At 43.6% G+C, this 17,381-nt stretch overlaps 1 protein-coding gene across 1 annotated transcript in view; it reads right to left on the bottom strand.

The window, feature by feature from the left end:
- Window positions 1-14,218: 14,218 nt before the first annotated feature.
- Window positions 14,219-17,381, bottom strand: part of GALC (galactosylceramidase) — a 34,955-nt gene continuing 31,792 nt past the window's right edge. Inside the window, exons 15-17 of the mRNA XM_056851840.1 lie at window positions 16,458-16,618; window positions 15,448-15,524; window positions 14,219-14,363 (exon numbers count right to left, since the gene is read on the bottom strand). Of these exons, the coding sequence (XP_056707818.1) occupies window positions 14,220-14,363; window positions 15,448-15,524; window positions 16,458-16,618 (382 nt within the window). The 3' untranslated portion in view covers window position 14,219. The remainder of the gene's footprint in view (window positions 14,364-15,447; window positions 15,525-16,457; window positions 16,619-17,381) is intronic.

Below are 17,381 nucleotides of genomic sequence, written 5' to 3'. Positions count from 1 at the left end.
GAGACTTAAGGAGCTGGGTTTGTTTAGTCTGGAGAAGAGAAGGTTAAGGGGTGGCATGATAGCCATGTTTAAATATATGAAGGGATGCCATGTTAATGAGGGAACTAGCTTGTTCTCTGTTGCTTCAGAGACTAGGACACGGAGTAATGCATTTAAACTAAGAGAAAGGCAATTCCACCTAAACATTAGGAAGAACTTTTTGATGGTAAGGGCGGTTCGATGGTGGAATGCACTGCCTCGGGCATGTGGAGTCCCCGTCTTTGGAGGTCTTTAAGCAGAGGTTGGATGGCCATCTGTCAGGAGCACTTTGATTGTGGGGTCCTGCATGGCAGGGGGTTGGACTGGATGGCCCTTGTGGTCTCTTCCAACCTTGTGTGATTTTGTGATTTTTGTGATTTTGTGATTTCAATGCTGCTGGAGCATGCCTGGAAGTGGTCATATGCTGAACTTACTATAATTTATTTACCTAAAATAAAATCATATACTGCCTTTCCACCAGGCAACTACTCTTACAATCAAGTGACAAAATCATAAGGATGCCGCAAATGTGTTCTAGAGGTGGACCTAGTATGTTCAACAGCCGTGGTCATCTGTGAGCCAAACCTCTGATCTGTTTGTCTCTCTGCCCTTTTGCTCAAATGCCAGCCAAATAGCTTTGCAGCTGCACAGTAGTTGTGGTGGTGGTTTCATTGTCTTGCCTTGCCAACACTTTCGCATCTGCACTGTAGGTGAAATTGATTCTCCCCCAGGATCATGGATGGTCGGATCAGTTAACTGAATGACATAAGGAGGGAACTCTGCCTCCCATAAGGATGTGCAAATATGTACATGTGTGAAATAACATTAAAAACACGGACTTAAATAAACACCAAACATCTTTTTTAAAAAAAATACAGCATTTTTAATTGCTGACTGACTTATTTGCTCACTATTTATGTAGCCAATTGGCTGCCAAACAGCATGCAGGAATAGGTCTGCAAAAGAAGGTGAGAAACAGGATTCCCATTGGGCTGTGTGAGAACCTGCATGCATTAAACACTCCCAGTTGCATTGTCCTGCATTGGGAATCAAACCCGGTTCTTCAGATCGAAGTCCACTGCTCCAAACCACCACTCTTAAACACTATACCATGCTGGCTCAGACCCCTCTTGCTTCAGGCAGTGGCCTTGGAATAAACTGATCATAAGATTTAACATGGGTAGCACCCTGAGCTGGACAGCCCCAGACTAGCCTGATTTTGTCAGATCTCTGAAGCTAAGCAGGGATGGCCCTGGCTAGTATTTGGATGGAAGACCAGGGTTGTGATGTGGAGGCAGGCAATGGCAAACCACCTCTGAATATCTCTTGCCTTGAAAATTCCTCCAGGGGTCACCATAAGTCAGCTGTGACTTGACGACAAAACAAAAAAAAGAATGCTGCAGCCAGAATGTTGTCTGGAGTGCACTGTTTTGACCCTGTATTGGCACACAGAGATGTGTGCTCAGATATACCAGGTCCAAAAATATACCCCCAAAATACCTTATTGTTATTTTTTGTATATTTTGGATCAAGATACACATCAGAGAATCCCAGTCAATACCCATATCCCAATCCTGAATATTCCCAGAAATATCCAGGAGTATCTGGGAATATCCAGGGCTGGCATTTCAAAGCATCAAACCTGGATGGTTTCCTGGGCAACAGGAGGGAGAAAGGAGGGAGTCAGCTTCATGGGCAAATGGGGTCTCACACTTAGGGGCATCTTATCAAATTGGTTCTTCTGGGATTCTCTGGTTTGAAATTGGTTCTGTCAGGCTTGTGGTACCATATTGGCCCTGGATTCTGCTGGGCTTCCTGGATTTGACATTGGTTCTGTTGGGCTGGACTCCCTTTCTTTGCTTCAGTTGGTTTAGCTTGGGTTCTCTGGCTTGACTTTGGATGTGTTGGGCTTGCCGCATTGGTCTGTGGTTCTGCTGGAATTCTCTGGTTTGATGTTGGTTCTGTTAGGTTTGTTGGTTCTGTTTCCATTGAGAGGCTTTTGGCCCATGGTTGCTTGCTCTTGTGTGTTTGGCTATTAGCTTTGCCCTGGAGAAAGCTTGGGATTTTCCCCCATAGGATCCAATGGATGATGGCTGAGGGCACCTCTTGGTTGAACCTCTTGGTTCAATTCACTTGAAATTTGGTTGTGGACAGGCAGCACCAGCTCTGCTACAATTTTGGCATCATTTGGTCATAAAACTGCCACTCCAGCTCCCCAGAAATATTCCCCTTGAAGAATAATGGATCCAAATAATTTGGGAATTAAACAAAAAAGGTAAAGCACTGGGTTATTATTAACCCATTGGGTGATGTCACATCCCGACATTTACTAGGCAGCCTATGTTTACACGGTGATTTGCCATTGCTTTCCCCAGTCATCTACACTTTACCTCCAGCAAGATGGGTACTCATTTTACCAACCTCAGAAGGATGGAAGGCTGAGTCAACCTTGAGTCGGTTACCTGAAACTGACTTCCGTCATGATCAAACTCAGGTTGTGAGCAGAGTTTTGACTGCAGTATTGCAGATTATCACTCTATGCCATGGGCCTCCTCAATTTTTTGAAGCTCCCCCCCCCCCAAAAAAAACCCCATTGTGAACAGTGATTGATGTTGGAGACCTGAGTAATTATGCCCCCGACAAAATCCAGATCTGAAAAATATTGATTTTTTGTGTGTGTGAGTGCACATCCCTATTGGCCCATGTACACTGCCCCCCTATCAGTTTCCAGGCAGAATTTAAGGGGCTGCAGTTAATCTTTAAAGCCCTATATGGCTTGGGACCAGCATACCTGAAGGACAGCATACTCTCTTACGAACCTATCTGACTGCTATAGTTATCTTTGGAGGCCCTGCTTCGGTTGCCCCTGCCTTCTGAGATTAGGCGGGAGACAACTCAAAAGAGGACCTTCTCTGTCATGGAACCAAAATTCTACAACTCCCTCCCCAGGGAGACTCACCTGTCCCCTTCTGCTACCATCTTCCACCAGCAGGTGAAGACTTTTTTGTTTCCTCTGGCATTTCTTCAGTGATCCTTCCTTCCTGTCCTATGTTTGTTTGTTTGTTTGTTTGTTTGTTTTGGGGGTGGTGGTTGTATTTTAACTTTGGATTAAATGATGTGGTTTTCATTGGTTTTAATCAACTTTAAGATCTGTTTTTAAATTGTTGATGTTTTTAATCCATTAGCCACCTTGGTGGCCAAGGAGGGGCTATCAATTTTGTAAATGAATAAACCCTGATAATGTTCTGATTGGTTCTTACAATTGCTTCTGGAAAAAAATGTGGACGGCTCTGCAGATGCAAGAATCAGATAACATACAGCTGGTCATTTAAAGAATGCATCTGATGCCACATATGGGGAGACAGGATGAACTGCAAGGTATTCTATGCGGGGATTGCCGAAAGATGCTGTATCCTAATTCAGACAGTTTGCTGTTCTTGACTCCAGTTGGCAGCAGCTCTGGGCAGTCTCAGGCAGAAGCCCGTCTCAGCCCTGCTACATGAGATCCTTTCAGTTTGCAATGCCAAGGATTGAACCTGGGCCCTCCTGCGTGGAAAGCAGATGGTCTGCATCAGAACTATGGCCACTCCGCTCAATGATAAGCCACAAGAAAAAGATCAGATCAACCCCCCTCTCCATTAGGGTTGCCAAGTCCCTCTTCGCAACCAGCAGGAGGTTTTTGGGCCAGAGCCTAAGGGGATGGGGTTTGGGGAGGGGAGGTACTTCAATACCATAGAGTCCAATTGACAAAGCAGCCATTTTCTCCAGGTGAAAATGGAGCTGGAGATCAGTTGTAATAGCAATTCCAGCTAGTACCTGGAGGCTGGCAACCCTACTCTCCATCCACCAGGGCTTGGATGACAGACAGACCCGTGGCAACCTCAGTGCAATGCCTACAATTATATTGGTAGTACTGGGCCACCTTCTTCCAGTTCCCATTACTGACCTGTGCTGATTGCAAAGGCTACTGGAAAAACATGAAAGTTTCAAAATAGGCATAAATAAAATTGCTTCCTTTCCGAACACTCCTGCGTGAGAAGAGAGCTGGGGAAAAACTTCTAAGAAACAACTGTGTCGCTCCTTAACCATAGTTACACTGCCATCTAGTGGCAGAATGCTCTCCTGCCATCTGGGTTTGTCAGAGGGGTGTTTTGTTTTGTTTTTAAGACAAACATCAAAAGGTTCACATCAACCTTCCATTTTTCATTTGGGAGGCCAATCTTCATGATACCGCTGTAGATTTTTTTAAAAGGTTGAGATCAGGCCTTCTGTTTTAGATGGAGATCGCTTTTTCTTTTTTTTCTTTTTTTTCCTAACTGCGTGATGTCTGAGCCAGCCCAACTGTTGACAGGCATAGCTATGGGCAATTGTCAAACAGGAGTGTCCATCAGCCACTTCACCATCCGATCCGGGCCCCCAAGGTGGGGGGGAAGAAGTAGAAGTAAAAGAGGTAGAAGTAGGAGTAGAAGTGGTAGAAGTAGAAGAGGAAGAAGAGGAGGAGGAAGAAGAGGAGGAAGAGGAAGAGGAAGAGGGAGAGGAAGAAGAAGAAGAAGAAGAAGAAGAAGAAGAAGAAGAAGAAGAAGAAGAAGAAGAAGAAGAAGAAGAAGAAGAAGAAGAAGAAGAAGAGCAGCTTTCGAGATGAAGCTCTTCTTTTGGGATGTTGAGGGGGGACATGATTGCTCTCTTTATGTATTTGAAGGGCTGTCAATTTCAATTTCAAAACCTTTAATGGCATAAAAACAAAAAAGAATGCAGAATAAGGGCTGTCACTTACAGGAGGGCAGGGAGCTGTTCCTGTTGGCAGCAGAAGATAGGACTCGCAATAAAGGGTTTAAATTGAGGCCAGAAAGGTACCGGCTGGATATTAGGGGAATTTTTTTTTACAGTAAGAGTTGTTCGACAGTGGAATCAGCTACATAGGGTGGTGGTGTGAGCTCTCCTTCACTGGCAGTCTTTAAGCAGAAGCTGGACAAGCACTTGTCAGGGATGCTCTAGGCTGATCCTGCATTGAGCAGGGGGTTGGACTAGATGGCTGCAGGGCCCCTTCCAACTCTGATTCTATGGTCAGGTAGACAGTCAGTTGATTTGGTTGGTGCTGGGGTTACAGCAGTAGACTCTCCCCTGATTCCCTAACTGGACTCTCCAGGGAATGGAGTTGGTGCCTTTTGTAAATCCTCTTGTTGGAGTAAACGTTACTGAAAGCAACTCTGTGTGGGATTGGATTATTTCCTTTAAAGATCTTGTTTTATTTTTATGGCATCATTGAGTTTTTGCTATGGCTTATTTGTTGATGCAATAAAGACTGTGATAATGATTATTTCCCCAACTCTGCAAACATAAAGGAACTCTAACTTGAAGTGCAATTGTCTAGTTAAACACATTCTAAATGCAGGTACAATGCCCAATGTATCTGCTGAAGAACATCACTGTAACAGGAGAAATATTTGGTGTGTTGTTGTTTTTAGAAAAACAGTCCTCTTATATTGGTTCTTGTAGGTTATCCGGGCTGTGTAACCGTGGTCTTGGAATTTTCTTTCCTGACGTTTCACCAGCAACTGTGGCAGGCATCTTCAGAGTAGTAACTATAGTATACTGCTGGATCTTGTTGCTATGAGTGGATCACTCTGCTGTTTCCAATTTAAGAACACAGAATTAACTGCACCTGCCCATTGTATCTCTATACAAGTTTCTGAACTTGCTTCCACCTACCGTATATACTCACGTATAAGCCGAGTTTTTCAGCCCAAAAAAAGGGCTGAAAAAGCCGGCCTCGGCTTATACGCGGGTCAATACGGTAGAGGGGGGAGGGAGGAGGGAGGAGGGAGGAGGGAGGGGGGAACTTACCGCCTCCGCCGCTGGGCCCGCATCATTTCCTGCCACCGGGAGCGGCCTCCTGCAGCTGCACGGAGGCTGCCCCGGCCCCCGCCCGGCCGCGCCGCCGCTTCCTGGGGCCTGGGGCGGCCTCCTGCGGCTGCGCAGAGGCTGCCCCGGCCCCTGCCCGGCCGCGCCGCCGCTTCCTGGGGCCGGGAGCGGCCTGGGGCGGCCTCCTGCAACTGCAGGGAGGCTGCCCCAGCCCCTGCCGGGTGCACCACCGCCGCCACCAGGGCCACGCCGCTTGCTCCCGGGAGCCCGGTCAGGTAAGTCTGCGGGGGGGGGGGTTATAAGCCGACCCTCGGCTTATACGCGGGTGCCTAATTTTTCCCCATTTTTGGGGAGAAATTAGGCACCTCGGCTTATACGCGGGTCGGCTTATACACGGGTATATACGGTAGTCTAAACTCACAATTTACCTGTCCCCACCCTCAATCACTTACATTTGATCAGATGAGCAGTGAGAGAAAAATGAGGAGGGTGACATTATGGTGCCTACAACACTCAGGAATTTCCCCCACTTTGTGATCTTTTGGAGCCAGCATGGTGTAATGGTTAAGAGCAGTGGACTCTAATCTGGTTGGTTTCCCCACTCCTACACATGAAGCCAGCTGGGTGACCTTGGGCTAGTCACAGTTCTCTGAACTCTCTCAGCTCCACCTACCTCACAAGGTGTCTGTGTGGGGAGTGGAAGAGAAGGAGATTGTAAGATGGTTTGATTCTCCTTAAAAGGTGGAGAAAGTTGGCATATAAAAACCAACTCTTCTTCTTTACCACAGCAATTGGAGGAATTCTTAGACCACTGTGATGCTGCCCCAGGTCTCCACCCCCACCCCAAAAGCTGCATAATCAGGAGTCATGGGGCTAGAAACCCTACTCCAGTTTGTACGCTTGACCAGTACAGAATCTTTGGGCACTGCTTGAAATGGGTAGGAAATGGTAATGCAAAACCATCTCATCACATGTATTTTTCAACAACATGTTACTAGGAAGATATAGGCAGAGAGGCAGCCAGAGTCACATTTTAACGAAGCCTTTGTTTAAGACAATGACTTGTCCACAGTAAAAAAAAAAAAAAAAAACTCAGATTACAATTAGGATAATGATTTTAAAACACCCTAAAAGCAGCGTAGGATACAGACTTCTAAAAGCTCCAATAGCATTAAAAAAAAGTTATGGATGACAAAGGCAGCAGCTAAAAGCTCCATTTCAAAGGGGCTCTAGAAAGGCCTGAACAAAAAAAAAAATTCAAAGGAGATCCTAAAAAGCATGAGCAAATAAAGCCATCCTTGCCTGGCACCCAAAAGACTGTAAGCTGGGTGTTAGTTTGTATATGGAAATGCCACCATCAAGTGGCTAGTACATGCAATTGTGCGATGGTTATTTGTCCTTATGAATGAAGTGCGACCGGCTGGATCCACGTTAAATTTATTCATTGAACAAGGCAGCACAAGGGACCAGTAGCCAATGGAAGCTCAGAAATTGAATAAACTGACCCCTTTAAAAGAGGGGATGGGTTTCATAGAACAACGACAGTTATTTCCATCAGAAATAAATATTACTCATCAAGCCTTTCCCCAAACATGGGCTTAAAGACAGCTTATAGTCAGTTCAATAAAATCAACAATAAAACACTACAAAAAAAAAAAAACAATTAATCTAGTGGCATCAAATCAAAATTTGAGGAAGGGGCTGGTAGGTCAGTGGTAGAGCATCTGCTTTCCCTGTGGGAAGTCCCAGTTTCAATCCCTGGCATCTCCAATTGAAAGGATCAGGTAGTGGTGAGTAATGTGAAAAGCCTCTTCCTGAGACTCTGGACAGCAGCTGCCAGTCTGAGTAGACAATACTGGCCTTGATGGCCTAATGGTCTGATTCAGTATAAGGCAGCTTCATGTGTTCAAACCTCATTTGAACAACCTAAGAAACAGAACAGTCTTGCCTCTATTCCCGAATGCCTGCAAAGATGGAGCCTGTCTCACCTTTTCCAGCAGCCGAAAGTGTGGGCTCTTGAAAAGCAGACGGCCCTGGGCAGAGAAACACCTGAAGCTGACTTGCACTGAGTTAGATCATTGGTCTATAGGGTTGCCAGGTCTCCTCTTACCTTTGGCGGGTGTTTCTTTTGGGCGGGGCTTGGGGGAGCGATTCACGTGCGCTCCCGATAGTGTTACTTCTGGGTTCCTAGCCCCCCTGTCTGCTCCCTCTGTGGAGTCAGAGTGTGCACACAGCAGGGCTAGGAGGAACGCCTCCACCTCCCTCTCCTAGCTGCAAGCCAGATCAGGTCCAATCTGGCTTGCAGTTTAAGAGTAGGAGGCAGGAGCATTCCTAGCCCTGCTGCCTGCACACTCCATGGAATCAGGAGTGTGCACACAGCGGGGCTAGGAGGAGCACCCCCGCCTCCCTCTCCAAGCTGCAAGCCGGATTTCCTTAGCCTGAGGTAGAAAACATTACCTTCACTATCCCGTTGAAGGCAGTGAGCCTTACATTAGGCTCGCTCAAGCTGTGTGTGGCTTTGGTTCTACATGTTAAAAAAAAAAAAAAATCTCTGCTGTATATAATTTCAGTTTAATGAATTAGAATTGGGTTTCTTGGAAGCAAATAGTACCAGCCTCAACTATCACCATCTTTAATAAATAACCATCCAGCCACAGCAGTGATACAGATTAAAAGGAAATCTAGCCAATACGAGCATGCCGAGTTAATTCGTGACATTAAATGAAATCCATTTCCTAAAAGACATGTTGCTTTGCATGGTGCCAGAAAAGTTCTTTAAAGTCTTTTGCTTTACAGACACCCTCATTAGACAAAGGACCAACAGCGCAAGCATCTGAGAATGTTGAAAGGCCTCATCACTGAAGCCGGACAGCATGAATTGCTGCAACCCATTTTTGTAAAAAAGCCAAAAAAAAAAACCCCAAAAAATATGCAGCTCCCTTTCTGGACCCGATAACAGGCTTCGCCAGAAGGTTGTGAAAGTCTGTAATGGTAAAAAGGCAGAGATGATGCACAGAAGCTCTGTCTCAGGGAAGTTACTGGAGCAGATATTAAAGAGATCAATCTGTGAGCATCAGAAGGACAACTTGGTGATCCGGGGAAGTCAGCATGGATTTGTCCCCAACAGGTCCTGCCCCACAAACCTTGTTTCCTTCTTTGATTGAGTGACAAGCTTACTGGATCGAGGGAATGAGGTCGATGTTGTTTACCTGGATTTCAGTGAAGCTTTTGGCAGGGTTCCCCATGATGTTCTGATGAGTAAACTAGAGGACTATAGATTGGACCCTAGGATAGTTAGGTGGATAGGGAATTGGTTGGAGAACCGCACTTAAAAGTGTAGTTGTCAATGGCATTTAATCTGAATGGAAAGAGGTGCCACATGGTTCTGGGCCCAGCACTTTTCAATATTTTTATAAATGATCTGGATAAGGGTGTGGAGGGACTACTCACTAAATTTGCAGATGACACTTAATTGGGAGGAGCAGCGAACACACAAGATAGAAGGAATTCAATGAGATCTGAACACACTGGAAAACTGGATGTGATCAAAATGCAATTCAATATGAATAAGTGCCGAGTTCTGCATCTGGGTAACAAAAATGAGGGGCGTGAATACTGGATGGGGGATACACTTCTGGGTAGCAGTGTGTGTAAACAAGATTTTGGGGTATGGGTGGACCATATTAAATATGAGCAGCCAGTGTGATGCAGCAACAAAAAAAGCTAATGAAATTTTGGGGTGTATCAACAGAGGCATAACATCCAAATCACAAAATGTCATAGTTCTGGTGTACAATGCATTGGTCAGGCTGCACCTGGAGTATCGTGTGCAGTTCTGGAGGCCTCACTGTGGACAGAATCGAGTGGGTGGAGAGAAGAGAGCAATGAGGATGATTAGGGGCCTGGAGACCAAGCCCTATGAAGAAAGGCTGAGGGAGTTGGGAATGTTTAGTCTGGAGAAGAGGAGGTTGAGGGGAGACATAATTGCTCTCTTTAAGTATTTGAAGGGCTGTCACTTAGAGGAGGGCAGGGAGCTATTCCTGTTGGCAGTAGAGAATAGGACTTGCAATAATGGGATTAAATTTCAGGCGGAAAGCTACTGGCTGGATATTAGAGGCGAAGGAATTTTACAGTCAGAGTTGTTCAACAGTGGAATGAGCTACCTAGGGAGGTGGTGAGCTCCCCCTCACTGGCAGTCTTTAAACAAAGGCTGCACAAACACTTGCCAGGGATGCTCGAGGCTCATCCTACATTAAGCACACTACACTACACACAACAGTGGCATAGATTTGAACTTTCTTTTCCATCAAATCAGCATGTAACTTATCATTCCATTCTCTTAAGTTTTCTTAACCTTATCCTGCCGGTGTGAATTTGTTTCCCTCTACTCACACGTCTGTGCCGCTATAGCACAACATATCATGCTTAAAAATGCTTACTGTATGGGGGTGGGGGAACTGTGCTAACTAAATTTGCCTGATTGAACAGCTACCAAGTTCAAAATGACCACTCCACAACCCTCCCTCACCCCAGAATTAAACTTTTTCAACAAAAGTAAGATCTCCTGATCCAATTATTTCACACACCCTTAAAATGTGTATTTCCCATTTCCTAGTTTGCTGCTACAGTTGACATTGTAGATTGTATCACAGAATAACAAACTCTTAGCCCTCCTGCTGCATTTGTTCCAGTTAGAACTTTTGTAAGATTTCCTACCATTTATCCTCACTCCTGCCAGCCCTGACAAGACCAAACATTAATTGCAGTATCATCTTCCTACATATGTTACTGTGCAATACGAAGTCAAACTAAATCATTCATTTCTCAGGGTTGGGGACAGATACACAATGCAATCTGCATATTGTTCTGCTATTTATATTATTCTGCTATACTGTCCAAATGAAAGATGAACAGTCAGTGATTGCATTTAGACCAAAAGATAATCAAGACATTTTATATGAGTGTTCACTTCTGGTCACCACATCTAAAAAAAAATATTGCAGAGCTTGAGAAGGTGCAGCAACCAAAATGATCAGAGGGCTAGAGCAACTGCCCTGCAAGGAACAGTTAAGGTGGTTAAGTGGAGACTTGATAGAAGTCTATAAAATTATGCATGATATGGAGAAAGTGGACAGAGAGAAGCTTTTCTCCCTCTCACAATACTACGTGAGGAAACCTGCTGAAGCTGGAGGGTGAGAGATTCAAAACAGATAAAAGGAAATATTTCTTCACACAACGCATAATAAAATTGTGGAACTCCCTACCCCAAGATGTGGCGATGGCTGCCAACTTGGAAGGCTTTAATAGGGGAGTGGACAAGTTCATGGAGGAGAAGGCTATCCATGGCTACTAGTCAATACTAAATACTAGTCATGATGCATACCTCTATTCTCTCTAGTTTCAGAGGAGCAGGCCTATTATATTAGGTGCTATAGAACACAGGCAGGATAACGCTGCTGCAGTCGTCTTGTTTGTGGGCTTCCTAGAGGCACCTGGTTGGCCACTATGTGAACAGACTGCAGGACTTGATGGGCCTTGGTCTGATCCAGCATGGCTTTTCTTATGTTCCTGTGTTCTTCTTTTCACAATAAATGGCTATTCTGAGAGATGGACATTAAAGGATCACTAGAACAATTTAATATCTAGTTTTTATGTTCCTGGATGAGCTTATTTAATGGTCGAGGAGCTTCGCCTGTATCACAAAATCTATTGCATGGGCAATGGGTGGCACAGAGCAGTCAAGTTCTGTCACATGTAGTGAAGGTCTTTCAGTGTGAAACCCTCCTTTTGATCGAGTAGGTTGTGGAAGTGCTGTTTCCCGGTAGTCTGTTTGCAATACACACAGCTTCTGCATGGTGACCAGGCCTTTTCTAGGCCTTAAGCTACAAAGAATGCTCATCTCTGCTACCTTACAAAGGAGACAAGATTCACATCCACAGACCTTCGGTTTTAGTCGTATTTATTACTTCAGTTTGAAACATTAGACAGTGCACTAGTCACATACACGAGCCTTTCACCGTTAACATTCAAGCAGCTTAAGGACAAACAAACATTAATCAGTGCAGCACACCTCATAACACGACAAGTTTCCATTGGCTATTTCATAAATTAACACAAATCTAGTCTTCTCGATTACACAACATTTAACAAATAATGTAAAAATGAAACCATTAATTAAGTGCAAAAAGTCTTAAAAAATAAACTCTTTGGGATACATTAATTGGGTCCTCTCTCTGATGGCGCTCATTGCCAAAAGGTACCAGAAGACGGGGTGATGGAAATTAAGCTGTCCCAGTGAGCGGGGATCCAGTGATCTGTCGGTCCTGGGATTGCAGATCTTTCTCGTGCGACTCTCCGCCCAGCAGTCCCTTCTGAACTTGGGACAGCTGATGCCCTGAGTTGCAGCAACTGCATGTGGGTTGGTGAGTTGCACTGAAATGGGGGGGGGAGACTAAATTGCTCTTCCTACCTCTTTCATCAACAGATGAAGGAAAGGTGATTGTATCCTTCCCCCTCCCCACCGCAGCCCCAACTGGTGTGGCTATTAGGCCACAGTCAACTTTTCTAGGATCATTAAAAAAAATATGGAGGGAGGAGAATTTGGGACAGGCCATCAGTACCTTCAACCCAATCTATTTTTTAAAAATTTGGTCTGATTGAATATACGAGTACTCATACTAGCCAAATTTGCTAAAGTGCTTGAAACACCCATGGAAATCATTCAGATGGTCTCCCCAATTTTTTAACTCTTAAAACACCGGGCTTCAGTGTATAAGGCACAGCTCCGGGTTAAGAAGTGAAAGAAATATTTTTTCTTCTTCTCTACTTAACCACAGCAACGCACAACATCCAAGTTCACAGACCTGACAGAACCTCAAAATGAAATGACTTGTATCCTGTGTGTGTGTTCTTTTCTTAAGGAGAGGATTCCCCGGTGACCTCTACCAAAAAGAGGATCAAGGGATCAACATGGACAAAAACTATGTGGGACAAGAGCTGAAGTAAGGAGGAGAACGAAGTGAGACTGACTGAAAACAGCTGGCTAGATCCAACCCCATATGTCGACAGGATAACTTCTATTAGTCAAGCTGAATGTATTTCAGTTTGTTTCAGAAAGTACTTGGGGGGCATCTGTTGTTTAGAGACATTTTCTAATGATTTCAACAAGGCTAATATATAATCTTAACGACTGTTAGTTTTCTGCAGTGTGCAATAAGCATGAAAAAGGGAAAATAATGAAATACTACTTGAGAGAATTTAGGAATCGGATCAATCACTGGGAGAGAGAGAAGCAACAAACTTTTAAAGTTACTCAGTTATGAAATGAGGGAGACCTGATAGGATATATGTATTTAGTGAATCAAAAGTCATTTGTCATTGGGCTGGATTTCACCTGCTCGGTGGGGTACGGGAGGCCACCAGCAAATGGTCTTGTAAGGAGACACCAGTTGCTCCACGTGGGTGATGTATATGTGGCCCCCTTCGAGTACCACCAACCACTGAATTTGGAGCACCCACATACACACCACCCACATGGAAGTGGTGGTCCATGCTCACAGTCCCTTCCATACAAGTTTAGCCTAATCGCAAACCTGGCAGCTCTTTCACACATCAAATGCCCCTTAAACTCTAGAGAAAGTGCATTTCCATTAACTTCCAGTAACACGTCAAAAGCCTTTTCTACTCTTTCTTCAGCAGGAGACAGGCCAAGGAAAACCTGAAAGCAATACGAACAGTGGGGCCGTCAAACATGGATTAAGGCTCTTGCAATGTACCTGTTTTGCTGCTATCACAGAATAAGAGGTAGTTTAAAACAAAGAATTTCATGAGATCCAACCAGCTAGCAGCTGATTTCTTTGTAATTAAAGATAGATCAATGTATTAAAGAATGTAAAAGGCTAAGAGTGAGATCTTGTTTCCTGGGAGGAGGCATTGAAATCCATTTGGAGACCTTTACCTCAGATGGATTGCCAAAAAGGTAAATAGATCTCTTTACAGAAAGGTACCCAAGGCACATTATCTGATTGAGTAGACTGTTAAAGTGTGAAAGGAATGGACTCTGCAGCTATGCAAGTATTGAAAGTACTGAAAATATTCCCTTTGTGAAATCTCAGTTGCATAAAAAGTCACGATAGGACATTTGAATTCCAACAATTTAAAAGGCTAGCAACGAATTCCAGTCTTCTCTATTTCTTCAAAACTGCAGTCAAATTCATTCATAAAAGCAATAAGAAAAATAAAAACTTCCCATCAACATCATTTACAAAAAAAATATTTTCAAGGCACTAAGTCAAGTGCTTTTTTTCCCCTTTCTCCTTTGCAAATGGTCGTCAGAAGCCTCAGCTGGCCTGAATTTGAAAGTTGTCAAATTGTGTAAACTCAAAAGATTTTGTCCCAATAGCTGCCCAACCATTTTCTGGCTTGGTTATGGTGACATTCTCCCAGAGAGGATAGCCATTTAACATGCCTGAAGCATTTGAGCCCTGTCAAAAGTAAAGAGACAATGTTATTGTACAAGACCTGGTATGAAATCCACCAGACTGACTATTGAAACATAAGCACTGGAAAACAATTAAGCAGCATGAGGTGTTAAGGAACAGACTAAGCTTGTATTTGATGACAGTGAATACATACATGCCTACATTTGTGCTCAATTACAGATATCACAATGCTATTTTCCTAGACCTCCCCGACAAAAGAACTGTAACAGCAGGAAAAAGCATTCACTCTGAAAGCTTTTCTCATTTTAAGAATCCCCTACAAGTCCTATTTTTGTTTTTTGTCCCAGCATCATGCGGATCTAGAATCTTATCCCAAATCACTACTGAATTCAATGACAAGGTCAGCCCTTGGCCAAGCAGTAACACAGGGCACTACATAAATCAAATCACTTGTTAATTCCACCCTTCCTCTCATCAGAACCTAGAGGGATGCCTCCCCAATTTCACCTTCACAGCCCTCTACATACGTTAGGCCAAGAGACAGCAGACAACCCCAGGTCATCCAAATGATCAAGCGCTCATTCACTTCCATCACACAAAGATTTGGGATGATCAGCGTGATTCATTTTTATTGTATATGCCAAATACATTACTTTATAAGAATTTTTAGTTTCCAGCTCACCCCTGTACTTTTCTGGTTGAGTTCTTTCCCCCTTTTTTGGTTGTCTCATGCAAGAGAAAGCCACTTCGCAAAGCAGCTACGCTTTAGCATCGATGCAATTTTCCTACACTATATAAACCAGTGTTCATCCTCCCATTTTAGATATGAGAATACAAAGGAAAAGTCCACAATGTTAATGTTATTTACAACAAGTGGGCCATCAGGCATCGCTTAGCCAAGCTGTTATTTCTAAGCATGGGAATAACCTCCTTGTCTGCAGGCACACACAACCATTACATAACTTTAGGTCTAGCCATCTTAAGTTACCCACTCCGACACAGGTTTTCCATCAGTCAAAGAAAAATGCTTATTGCAAGGGTTTCCTGATTATCATAACTATTTCAGAATTCCAAAGAGTCTCTCTTTCTCTTTTGTCAATATTAACTTGATTTTATCAGGGCTCACCGTGAGAATAAGTGTAAGCCTGTGCCAGGTTTCAGCCCGCACGCCAGACAGCCCTTTCATCAAGACCTCGTCACCATCTGTAAACATATTACACTTTAGATTATTTTTAAGTTAATAAATTAAAAAACAAACTGCAGTATAAACCTTTAGTCATGCCCTGGGTATTTTTAACCACCGTGAAGGTTAACAAGGAATGAAACCCAGGCATCGGCACTTGAGATTATCTTTTCAGCACCCGAAACGCAGCAATATTTGGCAAGTTTGTATCATGCTGCAATCACAACAGGACTGGCTATTACCGTACAAAGATGGTTCTTCTTTAAAGCTGCTGTATTATATGCTATTTCCATGTAAGCACAGTATTTCCGTGCATCCACAGATGCTTCAGCCAGTTTGAAAAGGGATTTTTACATGTCAAACTTACAGCCCTTTTATAGATGGTGTTTAAAATCAAACATAAAAATGTTTTGTCCAAAAGTTTTGTAGGTGCCGGAATCCAAGCTAATAATGAGCTCTGTTGACCAAGGTGACCCGATTTTTAAAAACGCCATTAGTGTTCTTTTAACATTTTCTTAAAATAAGAACCAATTCAAAGGACATTTTGGCTGACAAAATTTAGTTTTGATTAGTAGCGAAAACTACTACGGAACAAGCACCAAGCACATCTCACATGAACACATGAAGCTGCCTTATACTGAATCAGACCCTCGGTCCATCAAAGTCAGTACTGTCTACTCAGACCAGCAGCGGCTCTCTGGGGTCTCAGGCTGAGGTCTTTCACATCACCTACTCGCCTAGTCCCTTTAACTGGAGATGCCGGGGATTGAACCTGGGACCTTCTGCATACCAAACAGATGCTCTACCACTGAGCCATGGCCTCTCTCAACTTGAAACTAAATTAGCAGAATCCTATCAGCTTCACTGTATACCAGATTTGCAGTGCAAGGGATTAATAGCCACCAACTGCAGCTCTGCGACAGGCGTGTGAACATCCAAAGTTAAATACTCACTGAGATCGCCCGTGACTCGGTAAGTGCCATCTGGAAACACCCAGAAGAAAACTCCCTTGGCCTCTCCAACGTATACCCCGCCTTTGTCCACTCTTCCTGCAACAAATGCACCTCCTCGATTTGATTCTATGTAAACATCGCAACTGAGTGTTATGTTCACCCTGTGAAAGCAATGTCATTTGCAACACTGTTAAATACGGAAAGATGTCACAATTCCTAAATTCACGTTCTAAAAATCTTTCGAATGTAAATCCCCTTGGCTAATTGCTCCAGCTGAACCTTTACACTGTCAGCTACAAAACTGCATAATTGTAGCCCTTTGATGTCCAAAAACAAAGATTACAATAAAAAGTCATTACATGTTATATCCCAGACACTTCACTGGATGCCGCTTCCAGAATTAAAAATTGGGCTAATAAGTATTTGTCCATTTCACATCTACAAGCAAAAACACAATGAAGATATCCAGTCAAGGTTGATTATCCTTTGAAGGACATGCATTGCAGAAAAGTTGAGATACCCTTTCATGCTTGCCAAGAGGCAAAGCCCATGTACTTTACGTAATGATGCAACTGACACGAGTTTACCTTATATTCCTAACAGACTGAATGCCAATCTAAAAATTGAATTGGCTTAAGATAGTAACAGTCATTGCAAATGTATGATTTCTATGCATCATGGACACCAGTATAATCCAACTGCAGCTCTAAACACACAGGAAAGACAAATTAAACTAATCTTCAGCTTCATTACTGCAGTATTTACAAGGCATAAGAAAATAAATCATCATATAATGTACATCCAACCAACCGCCAACCAACTGCCGCTTCTAAGACGTGGTGTATTCATGCCATATGAAAAAACTCACATAGGATCCAATTCTATGGACGGATCCAGCATGCATTGAGCTCTTCCCTCCAACAT

This window comes from Euleptes europaea, chromosome 6 (assembly GCF_029931775.1).
Source record: "Euleptes europaea isolate rEulEur1 chromosome 6, rEulEur1.hap1, whole genome shotgun sequence".
Classification (NCBI taxonomy): Eukaryota; Metazoa; Chordata; class Lepidosauria; order Squamata; family Sphaerodactylidae; genus Euleptes; species Euleptes europaea.
This window is presented reverse-complemented; position numbering and strand designations above follow the sequence as displayed.